This window comes from Anopheles moucheti, chromosome 3 (assembly GCF_943734755.1).
Source record: "Anopheles moucheti chromosome 3, idAnoMoucSN_F20_07, whole genome shotgun sequence".
Taxonomy (NCBI): Eukaryota; Metazoa; Arthropoda; class Insecta; order Diptera; family Culicidae; genus Anopheles; species Anopheles moucheti.
Genome location: NC_069141.1, coordinates 62524408 through 62536867, shown reverse-complemented (window position 1 = coordinate 62536867; position 12460 = coordinate 62524408). Strand labels below are relative to the sequence as shown.

General features: G+C 43.6%; 1 protein-coding gene across 1 annotated transcript; it reads right to left on the bottom strand.

The window, feature by feature from the left end:
- Positions 1-4436: 4436 nt before the first annotated feature.
- Positions 4437-5194, bottom strand: LOC128305081 (uncharacterized). Its single transcript, XM_053042369.1, has 2 exons — positions 4839-5194; positions 4437-4776 (listed from the first exon to the last, which is right to left on the bottom strand). Exons 1-2 carry the CDS (start codon positions 5192-5194, stop codon positions 4437-4439), a joined length of 696 nt encoding a protein of 231 aa, XP_052898329.1.
- Between the last annotated feature and the right edge of the window lie 7266 nt (positions 5195-12460).

Below are 12460 nucleotides of genomic sequence, written 5' to 3'. Positions count from 1 at the left end.
AAAATATGTACCAACTGGACAGTTAGAAGAGACTTACACGAGTTTGCAAATAAAAACACAGTTGACAGCTATTTCCAACTTATTTCCCTCAAGCGAGTCTTCTGAGAGGAATTCCCAATTTCACAGCAAGCTTCAACTACTCACATGGAACTGGTTCAGAATTGCAAATAGTGTGTTTGATTGGGTTTTCTTTTATTTCATTTTTGAGGTTCGCGAAAGCGCTCCTTCATACAGTGTCCACCCTTTTCGAATCAGGAAGCAAAAGTGATCAAGAAATGCCGAGAACTTTCGATAGGTGCCCCGGCCCGGTATTTGCGTTTCAAATGATTGGAACGAATCGGATACGGGGCAATGCCAGACGGGGGAACCAAAAATCAGTAACCGCCCGCTAGGTACGTCAGCAAGCGTTCTTGTGCGATTTACTTTCTCTGTGGCGAGGGCGGTGTGTGCTTTAGCGCAAGAGGAAAAAAAAGTGCTAGTGACACTTATGTAAGCGTGTACCGGGTCCCTGCCAACGAGGCATGTAGATGAGTCTATATCCGCGCATATCAAGCCGTAAGCTGTCTGAAACCCAGTGGAAGAACGTGACGATGGACGACGACCGCATTCTCCGGGTGTGAAAGAACTTACACCCCTGCCGGTCCTGTTCTGAAACACACAGGCTGGAACAGGGCCGGATCGCTTGGGTGGTATATTCCGATTCGGACGGAGTTCTTTTTTAATCGCTCGCAATAAATATTTATGCCTCTTCGGGGTGGACTTCGGCAGCGATCGACCGTTCGTCGATCGAGGCCAAGGTCCAGACGGTGTCCGGCTGTCTCTCAGGGTGCTCGATGAATAGCGGTGAAATTCGAACAGTTTTCCTGCTGATAGGGCGTAATACTACCCTCATGATGTGACGTGACGTATTGAGGAGATGTTTTAAACCGTCAACGGCAAAACACTTCAACACTCAGAGTACAGTAACTATTTCTCGAAGATAGTAGAAAAAGAGTGAATGACCGCAAAAAAAACGCAGTGGGAAAGCGCTAATACGCTTCCCGCTTTACGTATGTCGCCCTGGCGTTATGTTTTGCTCGCGCACAGTTCCACCAGTGCGGCTAACCTCCGATGACCTCCGTTGTGCGCCGTGTCGACAAACCGTGCCGTGGTCACCTCGCACTTCCACACCACTGGCGTGCAGAAAAGTTCTCAAGTTTTGCGATTAGCTGACGAAGACAACGGCAACGACCGTCCCCAACAGAGTCCCCATCTACGGGACGTGCGACCCGCACGGAAATCGAAGTCCGATTACGGCGCTGTGTATATGTGTCGGTGACCATGGTTTGTGTGATCATTAGAATAACAAACGTGCGGCCTAACGAAGCGCGTGTGCCGATCGGTTCCACCACCGGTGGAAAGGCTGTACGCGTTTTGGGTGGTGCCCCCCCCTGCACACTTTCATCCAAAACCCCCCACCCCAACCACCCCACCCGTTTCGACCGATGCGAGAAGCACTTTGGCATCGCTACAGTGTGGACATTGTCAGGGCCTGCTTCGCCACGCCAAAACGATGGGCACCGCGGGCGCGAGGCCGGTTTGTTGTTGCGAAACGAGAAGCGCGAAAATTATAACAATGTAAATGAGTTTATAAATAATTTGCTTTAATTGAACCGAGAGGGCCGCGCGCGCGCTCGTGTTGCACAGTGATTCGCAAGTGCGCCACGAGCGGCATCGCGCAAACATCCGTTTGTCGCATTCCGTACACACACCCTGCACCCTTTCTACTGGTTCATCCGTTCTTAGCCGGGTGGCGTACCATGTGGGGTCACCTCGTACTTCACTGGTTGGTGAGAATTACGCTACCGCCAGCACTATTATGTTTTCGATCAGGGTGTATGATACGGGTTTGGGTTTAATCGGTACCATCGCTAAGTACGAGACAAATGGTTGGACGGAGTCGGATGGTCGGCACTCGTGCGAGAAGCGGATTGTTTTCGTGCAAAGTAAAGAATGCTTTGGGATAGCATGAGATTGAAAACAAATTTATTTGTCGGTGGAAATTGTTTCTTTGAAGGTCGATGACAGAAATCGGTTAGCAGCAAGTATTAGCTGGCCAGGAGAAATTTTATAATTTACGCATTCTTATTATGCTTAGATTTGAGAATTCTTAAGATTGAAATGACTGTTATGGAATTTATGGAAAAATAAATAACGAAATGATGCAGGCGTTTAATACAGTTCATCTCCGTGATACACATCCCTCTTCATTTTCTACTTTGAAACGAACTTCTAAATATTTGATGGAATAATGTGAATTAATTCAGATGTCTCTCAACTCAAGTCAATTCCCAAATATAAACTTATAAATCTATTTCGGTGCTGGTTAACCAAATTTTAAATGACCCTAGTGATGTCTTAATTTCGAGTTGAAATACTTTTTCTTCACACAGAGCTCTTTCCAGTTCCGTCGAGATTAAATTTGATCTCATGATAGGAGGAACATTGCTAGTCGATGATCATTTGGCATCAGTTAGGCAGCAAGTGTTATCAGTGGCGTATTTAGGAGTGCGGAGACCTTGAGCAACAATAGTTTAAGGGCCCCCTAATAAAAATGATTTTATTATTTAATATATCTTTAATTTATTTATCGTATTATCGTTTTATTTGGAAAAGACGGAAAATACCTGTAGTTCATTTTTTCCTTAATTTAATTCAAATATTTCATTTTGGTTCAACTTATTGATATTATTTTTTTTATTTAAATTTGCGATTAAAGGAAAAGAATAAAATTTGATTCTAGTCTTTTTGGAGTTCATTTGCAACTGTATTTTATTATGTTTCATATATTATTCTTTTCCATAAGTATGTGCACACAACGATCTGATCGGATCTGTAATCTGATTTTTTCCTAATCTTATGTGCACACATTTGCTGTGCTCGCTTCCTGCCGAAGAATGGTCTAGCCCAAGATCGGGGCATTCTTAGAACAGTAGATTAGTAGACTTTGTCTAATTAAATTATCTTGGATTTTACCTTTATACCCGTAGCTTGCTTACTCCAATTTTTGTTTAACCCGCTTCCTGCAAAAGGTTAATCTTCAACTCTCGGCCTGTCTCAGCTCGGGGCCCCCGTCAGCTCGAGGCCCATCGCAATTGCTTAGTTTGCTTACCGTTAAACCCGCTATTAGTGTTATCGTATCATAACAATTTGAACATTGATATAATGCTAATATCTATATTATTATGTTTTTTTCCACTCAGATTTTCTATGCAGCTCGTTTATGCCAAAGAGAACATAGTCGTAAACATGAACATAACAGACAAACTTCATTAAACAATTGATATCATTAATTTGTTAATTTTCAAACACACTTTTCCACCCATTCCCAACCACAGAATCCTTCGGTTCGGTGAGTGAAAAACGGCACACTGCACAAACGCGACTGTTCGTAGTCTAAACAGTGCCAACCAGCCACCGGTTGAGCGGCACGGACGGACGGTGGCATTCAACGTTTGCCGGAACGGTGCAAGAATGCAGCAAAAGTTTGTTATACAAAGTTAGTGGCCCCCGCTGCAACACGACAAATGGCGTGTGTTGTGGCGTGTGTCAACGGATGCACTACTTCAACCTAGCACGAACCGTTTGCCGTTGTCCGTCAGGGACGTCCTCGGTTGCTTCCACCGGAAAATTCACCGGTATGGTGTTTGATTTGCCTTCAGGTTGCTTTTTTTCGTAAATCGTTTGCAAACTGTTCAGAGGAAATCGTGAAAGAAAACATGAAAATCTCCGTAATTTTGTTTAATAAAATATAATTTCAAACTTCAAAAATCGAACGAATAAAGAATATATTCTAAAAGGTAAAATTGCGCATCCTTTATTGCATTCCGATCCAGTCCTTCAGAGGACACAAAATGCAAACAATTATGCAGATGAACGATTTCACTTTCCAGTGGCATCGCGAAGACATTCGCTCATTCTACATTCAATTTGAATGCGTTGCGTTCCCTGTGGGAAACAAACTACCCTCTTTGGCTATAATAAAGACACCAAGCGTGATGGGTCACGTTTTAGACAACGATTTTATCTGCAAAAAGTTTTGGGCGAACTGCACTCTCCCTGCAACACGATCCTGTTGAAAATGTAATGCAACAAGCTATTCGTGGCCGACGACCCGATGCTAATTGACGTGTGTGTTGGAAGGGTGGGGGTGTCTTTTTCTTTGGCTTGCTTCCATTTTAAAAAACCCATTAACCCGCGACCGTTTGGCCGACGTCAAACGAAACATACTTTACAGCAAGACGGGGGCGTTTCCTGATGAATTATTCTCCAAGTGTTAATCGCGATGATCACCACTCTCCTTTTGCGTCTTCTTTCACATCCTGCGGTGGAATTTGGAAGACCGCAGGCTGAAGACGATCGAAGGTCATTTACATTCCCGCGGCCGCGGCAACATATCAATAGAAATGAACGCAAATTTCGAGAAGTTTCGTCCGGTTGTCGGTAAGATATTCCAGCTGCTGTTCGGGTATCACAAGCCCAACGCCGGACTGATGTATTACGGCCGCGTCCTGCGCGCTGTGTACGGGCACAATTTCTCCACTAAATGCCACGGCGTACGGGAGCAACCTGGTCGGATCATTTCGGCCAGCCTCCATCGTGTAATGCTGCCGGTTACTTCCTCCTGCGTCGGGCCCGGTAATCCACAGCACTAAACGCATCGAACCTTGCAGTGCAAATTTGGAAGACATTAGCGCAAAGGGCAGCTTATCGCGATGCTTTCCATCGCCAAGACCTCTGCGAGGAAATGGAAGTAAGAAAAAGTCACCAAATAAAATAATCACCCATGACGCACATACCTGATTTTGCCACTGAGAAGATGTAGCTTATGGCACCGTGGCTGATCAACGTCCACCGTGTACGGATCGATCAGTACCGTGGTTGGTTCATCGGACCACAGCGTATCCACCAGCACATCCTTATGGTCGTAGGTGATGTGTGTGGCAAACATAAACAGACAGCAAGGCTGCCGGCAACTAGCGATCGGACATGGGAACGGTTGTCGCGAGATGGACGTTTCTTCCAGGTGCGGGACACGCTTCCCTTCGCTCTGGTGATTTTCCTTAAGCAGCGCTTTGTAGATTTGAGATTTGTTGCTGTCGAGCAGATCGGTGGGAGGCGTCGTGTTCTCTATTTTGTCCCCATCTGATTCCATCATTGAAAGACGTGTTTGCCTTTTAATTTCGTTCAAAGATGCTGATGATTTCGAGTCGCGTTCTTGTTGTATGCCAACGAGTACTTGGATGATTTTTGTGACGAATGTAGGCTATGGTATCTATCGGAGGCATTACAATGCTACTACGATGCAGAAAACTGTAGTCATCTCTAAATCGGAGATGAAAAAAAGTTCCAATTTTTTATTTCTGACATTAAATTTATAATATTGGGCAAAGCTAATGTGTTCCGACCTAAGAGCATGCTTGTCAATTAGTGCAGACTTCCAGTCGCCCCGGGTCTCAAGGCTATCGGACAACATGTGTGCTATCTCGTGATTCTTTTTATTTTCACATCAAATGCGGTGATTATGTAGTCCCAAACCAACGGACGAAACCAACTACAGCCTGGAAGGAGTTGAGCTGATTCTTGTTGCTCATTAGCGATGATATGAGTTTTAGCCGTTGTTTTGCGCGTCGTAGATTAGAGCGCGTCGATTTGTGCTTATTTGCCACAAATCTCTAACCAAATGAGCGTTAAATGTGCTGAACCGATCGAAAAAATAATCTTAAGCTCGTTGGTGGTTTATAAAAAAAGGTGAACCAAAAATTAATTCAAACATGCGCGCGCATGTTCAACTAACACGGCCGGTGCCCTTGAGCTATTCGACCGAACGGTACAACATACACCGGGTGCATGTTTGCTAGTTCATTCGCTACGAAGGATAACTTCACGTCGGATGCTTTTTATTTATGCTCCTGCTGCGACTAGATCACCGTGCGAACCAGCTGGAAGGCGTACCAGTGCCTGCAAGCGTTTGGCGCATTATTTGCATGGCAATCTAATGAATTCGTCATGTGTCAAACCGGTAGCGCCCCAGCAGGTTAGGTGGCGAAAAATGATAAATAATCTCTCCCCCGTTTCCGCCCCCCGGGGGGTGGGATAGAAACCGCGGGCACATGTCGTGCGGTTACGGTGCCACGGGCGTAAAACATGGACACCAATGTCAGTTTCCCCCTACAGGGTTTCCACGGGTGGGCGGAAGTTGATTGATGTAGTTTTAATGATCCCCACGGTGTTGCAGTACGCGTGTTCGTAGTCGTCGTGCTTAGACAATGTTGCATGTAGGTTGTGTAGATAAAATATTCCTTCGTGCAGGCAAGCTATCAGAAAAGTTTCCATCCAACACTCGTGAAGCAACTGAGTTGTTGGATGATCTAGCCCAAATGCTATCAAATATCTTCCCGATCGGTAGGTAAGTGTGTCTGTCACCAACCTCCTCTGCACCGTGGGCACGTTGATAAGGTGCGAGAAATACAACACCGTGCTCTATCGCTAGTGCTGCAACCGCAGGGAATCATGTTCCTTCTAAACCGTTGTGTCATTCGACAAATAGTCACGTCAAAGATCCATCACATTGTGTGGTTTTGGTTTCAAAACTAACACGTGGAGCATGCATGTAATTATGGCTACAAGTTATGGCTTCTATTTTAGATAGTAAGCAAATATTTCATTTAACTAAGTCACTAAGTCATAAATACGCTTTTGGCTAACTTTTCGGTCCTTCGATTGTAGCGAATCATATTCGACTTCGGGTTGGAAATTTTTAAAGAGTTTTTGGACCTCCTGGGTCTCTTTCACCTCTGGTGGTAATAGGATTCGACTTCGGGTGTTGAGTCTATACTAAATGGCAGATAAGATAAAATACTTTTAATCAGCTTTAAGTAAATAGTTTCGAATCGGAGGTAAAGGGTGTTCCTCATCAAATCGAATACCACAGTAAAAAAGTCGTATTAGATTAACCATTGCGTATTATTTTCTCTTTATAATTTTGTAGTACATGCAGTTTGAAGTGTATTGTTTGAAAAAGGTTTTGATCGCTACCACTTTCTCTATAATTTTGTAAATTAAATCATTCGAAATCCAACCACGTGATTAAATTTTGCGCAAACTTCAGAAAAATCCCACCAACGTCAGATAGTGACGAAATGTTTTTCTGTTAAAGCTTTGGGAGTTATTATTTCACCACTCACGGGCCAAAGTTTAATGTTCCGGAGCAGATAAGGAAGTAGAACAACTCTTAAGTAGTATAAAAAATGCTTGATTTGGCAAACAATTTGTTCGGAGATATACCTTGGAGAGAGTAATCGGAGAGATATTCCTTAAGGAGTATCTTCAGAGCCGTTTGTGCTGTCTGTGGAAGGCATTTAAAAGTCCGAATTTGATTTTTTGGAAGGGTCTAGCTTAGTTTTGCTTGTTAAATTTTGTCCCGGATTGATACACAACTAATGTACTCAAAGCCATGAACTTCAACAACTTGTCCTCAACGCACCGAAACTGAGCCCCATCGAAAAATACTAGGCTTTCATGAAGAACTTTCTTATGGAAATATCCCTTAACTTAGGCAGATATGCAGGAAAAGTTAGCTTCCATTCAGAAGAAGTTGCTGCCTGATATTGTATAGAATATATTGAGTGAAGTAGCAATGGAAGTAGGATGAAGTTGATGATCATGTCATGAATCATGAATGAGAGAGTGATCATGTCCTCAACTATATTTTTGCTTGCGTTGGATAATCCGGAACCACTTGGTAGCTTTCATACATACCGGCGAGTCAAGTAATTCTGTAAATCGCAGATTAAATCATTTTCCTAATTCGCAACTCACTCATATCTAAGATGTCTACAGGACACCTGCCACCAGTTATCATTGCTATCCAACTTTTTTTTAGATCCATTCTATTAAGCTGATTATAATAAACGTTGTGCTATCTATCTTCAAAATCACAAAAAATATTCTACTCAAATGCGATTTTCGTCGAATGTGGTTCGTTTTTTATTGCCTAATTCTACCGTCGCGTCATTCCTTCATGCGCATTTAATATGGTCCAGTAATAAAGGTGTCTGAATTAATTTGCAGTTAACTCAGCGTAAACCCCGACTGCTATATGCTGTATGCGTACAAACATACCGCGTATTACATATAATTAATGCCCCAATTTATGGAATCAATTTGTCAATTAGAAGGTACTCAGGAGTACAATGGGCTAGCCAAAGCCTGACCTTGATCAACTGCTTCGATCGGTGCTTTGACCATCGAATTTGGAGCCGGTTTCGTGGCTCGCGTTTCCCCTGCCTGTTTTAACCTACCGTATCTTAAGGACATCCGATGGTGATGGTGGAGTGTTTTTTTTTCTCTTTGCTCAATCCATTTTCTAACGTACGTGTCTCTTTCCGGGAAGGGGTGCCCAGTTGCGGTTCGCCAATCTTTAATTGATCTATGAACCTGTTCCACGAGCCGACCAGCACAACCACGCCTGACCTGCGCCAAGCAAATTCGTTTTGAGCATCGTCCGTGTCGACAATCGAACAAGCGGGGGCCACCAAATGCAAACACGAAGCTAGTTAAGCGGTGAACAAAGCATAAACGACAATCCAAAGACAAACGGTTTTAAGGTAAATGCTTTAGGCAACAATCAGGTTTCGGTCAACCCGACAGTGGGTAAGGTCCGTTTTTCGCCCCCGGTGGCGTATTGGCAGCACTATGAAATACATTTTGAGGTGATCGTTTTTTTTGTTTTTGCTTACCTCCAAACATTTATTATCGCCATAACGATTAAACTTTGATGGACTTTGAGCTGGCTGGACTCATTTGGAACGCAATTAAAATGGATTCAACGGAATGAGACAGCTTGCAAAAAAGTTTAACAAAAAACCAAAAATTTGCAACGTCCACCCAAACAAACAACTTCAAGAGGAAAAAAGCCACAGTAAAAAACAAAGTGATTGAAAAAAAGGAAACATAATGGTTCATAGTACGAAGCAACAAATCAATTCATCGAATATTTCCTCCCAAACCGCCCGTGGCATGGTCAGGTGCGCGATCACTCCCGGACATTTGAAGGTGTACCAAGTGGCCCCTACGTGAAACCCGCTTCAAACGTGTCCGAGAATAGGTTATTTGTTAGTTGTTTTTTTTTGTTTGTCTCCTGAGTGCATTAGCTTGCAGAATTTGTAATGTGTTTGTTATTCGTTTCGTCTTGTTGTTGTTGTTGGTGGCGCATTTCGATTCGAAGTCTGTCCTGTTTCTCGGCCAGTGTTGGATATCCGCGTGCACGAGCGCGTGCCCGCGGTTTTTTGTTTTGCGGAAAGCGCTTATTCGATGGTAAATAGTAAAGCAAAACCCCCAACCTGCCACACACTCGTCCAAAATACACACGAACCAACTGGTCGGACACAACTGGTGGAGCATCGATGGCAACGTGCAAACGGGGCAGCATTCAGCCGCCGGGAGCGTGTGTGCGGAATCATCGAACCGTGGCACATTTCGAACGTCCGAGAAAAGAGAACTGACCTAGCTAAGTGGGTTTTTGTTGAAAGTCTAAGCACCGAAACCCACGTATCAGCTCCGAATAATCCGAAACGAGGGTGGCGCACGCGCACAAGAACACCATGGACACCAAAGTGGTGAGATGTGGTTCTCTATTAGTCGGCCGTTTTTTTCACTTCCCTTTGCCTTGGTCCTGCCGATTGTGGTGCTTGATACCGTAAAGGAGTTGATTGATTCAGCCATTTTTTTACAGGCGGTCGCTATCTGTCCGCTGTCAAAAATCAACGCTGCCGAAATGTTTGTTTGTCGGCGGCTTGGCCAGCACGTCGATGCCGTCGCTGGTTGGGTTGGTTGTTAATTTGTGCAACCGGATCGGACGCGATAAGCGGGCGCGTTTTGGAACGGTGTTGTGTCTAACGCACCGCACACAACGGTAGGCAATCGTACTTTTGTCTAATTGGCATATTTAATGATCACAATCCAGCGCTGGGTGGGCGAAGGCAGCGGTTGCTAGATGCGCGGGAAGCGGGAAGCGATAATGCCGATTCTTTCCGTTCGTACTGACGCGCATGATCCGGGCGGGAGTATCGACATTCGAGTGAGGTAGGAATAAATAATCTGCCACAAGACGGTTCCGGTTGGGAAAGGCCGACCGGGTCTGAATGGCCTCGCGAAGATTCGAGGGAATTCTTCTACTAGTAAGACGAAGCAGTAGCAGTCGCAGTGGTTTTTTTTTTTTTTGCTGTTTATTAACATCGACGTTGTAATTGGTTTTATATTAAAGTAGTTTTTATTAATAATTTTAAAAAAATACTCACCAATATGCTCACCAATGCTAATACCAAAATATGGCTTAACTTATTTTTCCCCAAAAGTATATACAAATATAATAAAAAAAAGTTTTGTTTTGCTCTCCACACATTATAAGCCGCTTAGAAACAAGAGCAGTTTTAAAAATAATTAATAATTAAATCTCGCGAACTTTCGGCAACTTGCTTGTTCGACACGATAGATGCTTATCGGCAATCCGCATAAAACAGATTGACGTAAACATGATGGAAGAAATGTATCGACATGGTTCCAAATTTAATTTCTACCAAGGACACACGACTGGCACCATGGCTAGCGCATGTCGCTAGCCTTTTATGTGTCCAGGATATTCGAATGTCGGACCCTAGTCAGGGGGGCCGATGCTGAGCAGCGCAAAAAAAACTGCTCGTAGGTCTGTTTCGTTCGTCACATCGACAAAGCGACACATGATAACGATAATTGCTGACCAACTGTCGTCGCCATCGTCAATCATTGTTACATGCCTAATTATTGCACTTTCCGTTCCTTCCCAGGTACGGTTGGTACGATTAATATTGTGCCTTGTTTTGACGGCTGTACTATTAATGAGGTTAAATTCTTTCAATATTGACTTGAGTAATTGTGTATTGTCGGAGCAAAATGATTTTAAAAATTAATTTAAATCTGAAAGAAGCTAAATTAGTTTTTGAAAAGCAACATTTCAATAAGGTTGTTCTAATATTACAGTTAAATTAATAGCTTTTTTGTATCTCAGAAATATTAATAACTTTTCACACTTAAAAAAATCATTTTTTTCCTTTCATTTTTTCATTTCCATTTTTCATTCTTTTTTTCTCTTCTTCTTCTTCTTCTTCTTCTTCTTCTTCTTTTCTTCTTCTTATTCTTCCTTTTTTCTTCTATTCTTCTTCTTCTTCTACTTCTTCTTCTTCTTTTTTCTTCTTTTCTTTGTCGACGATAACCTCAAGAGCTTTAGGACCTGCCACCATTTCTGGCTTTCTTTGATTATATTTATATCCGTAGCGGAATAGTCAATCCTGCGTGCCGGGGATTGGTTAAGTTGAGATTTTAGACCAGTCCTGACGTGTGCAGACCTGCGCCGTTACACCACTTGGCCGCCCCAAAGCTTAACAAAGCTACATTGTACAATTCAAACGTGAATGCTATTGACAAATCATTCCGAACTATAAAACTAGAGTATGATTAATTAAGTATATAACAAATTATCCCTCTTCAATATCTTTGCATATCACTTTCAATGCCACACGGTGTGCAACGAATTTCGCCACATTTTGCAACAGTCTAAAAATAAAACCCATTCCAAAAAAAACTCCTGTTTTTCCCACCCAAGGGATACCGAAGCAAACTGGTCCTTGTCCAATGCGTAATGTTTGCCTGCGGAATGTTGCTCGTACCCACACAGATCAACCTTACGCTCGGAGTGCAATAGCCTTTTGCAGTTTCCGATCGTACCGTGCGGATTAGAAGTGATTTGGGCTCCGCTTATTGACGCCAGCGAGGCAGATAATTGAAAACCTAATCGATCACCGTGTCGATGTTTCGCTCACTCACCTGTCCTAATCGTTGCTCAATGTCAGAAAGCGCGGCGCATTCCACTCGAATCGAAATAGCAGCCGAACTTGACCAGCGCACGTGGACACCGGTGCATACATCAATTCGGAACCGGTACACGCTCCGCTTCGGATGCCGTGTTTGGACCGTGTTTCATCATTAATCTACCACCTGCTTGCTTCCGCTCCGGTGCCCCAGGTGCGTAAATCATTGGAAACCCGTTGCGTACCGTACAATGCCATGGGTGGGAAAATATACGAGGCTCCCCTTTTATGGCGGGCTCCACGTGGCGAAAGATTAGCATCAAACCGAGCGGAGCAACTTGTTTTGGCCAAAGTAGCGACAAAAAGGAGAAACAATTTCTGGATGCCAAATGAATGAACCTAATCCGGTGCGGCATTGTTGGAGCGTACCTTTGGAGGACAGCGCGGTTCCGTAATTATCGACATGTGTCACACGAAGTTACTGTTGGAGCATTAATTTTGTGGGTGCTTTGTCCTCTTGCCGAGCCTTACCTAAGTGGCTATTTCACAACAGGTGTAATATCGATGTTGCTTTA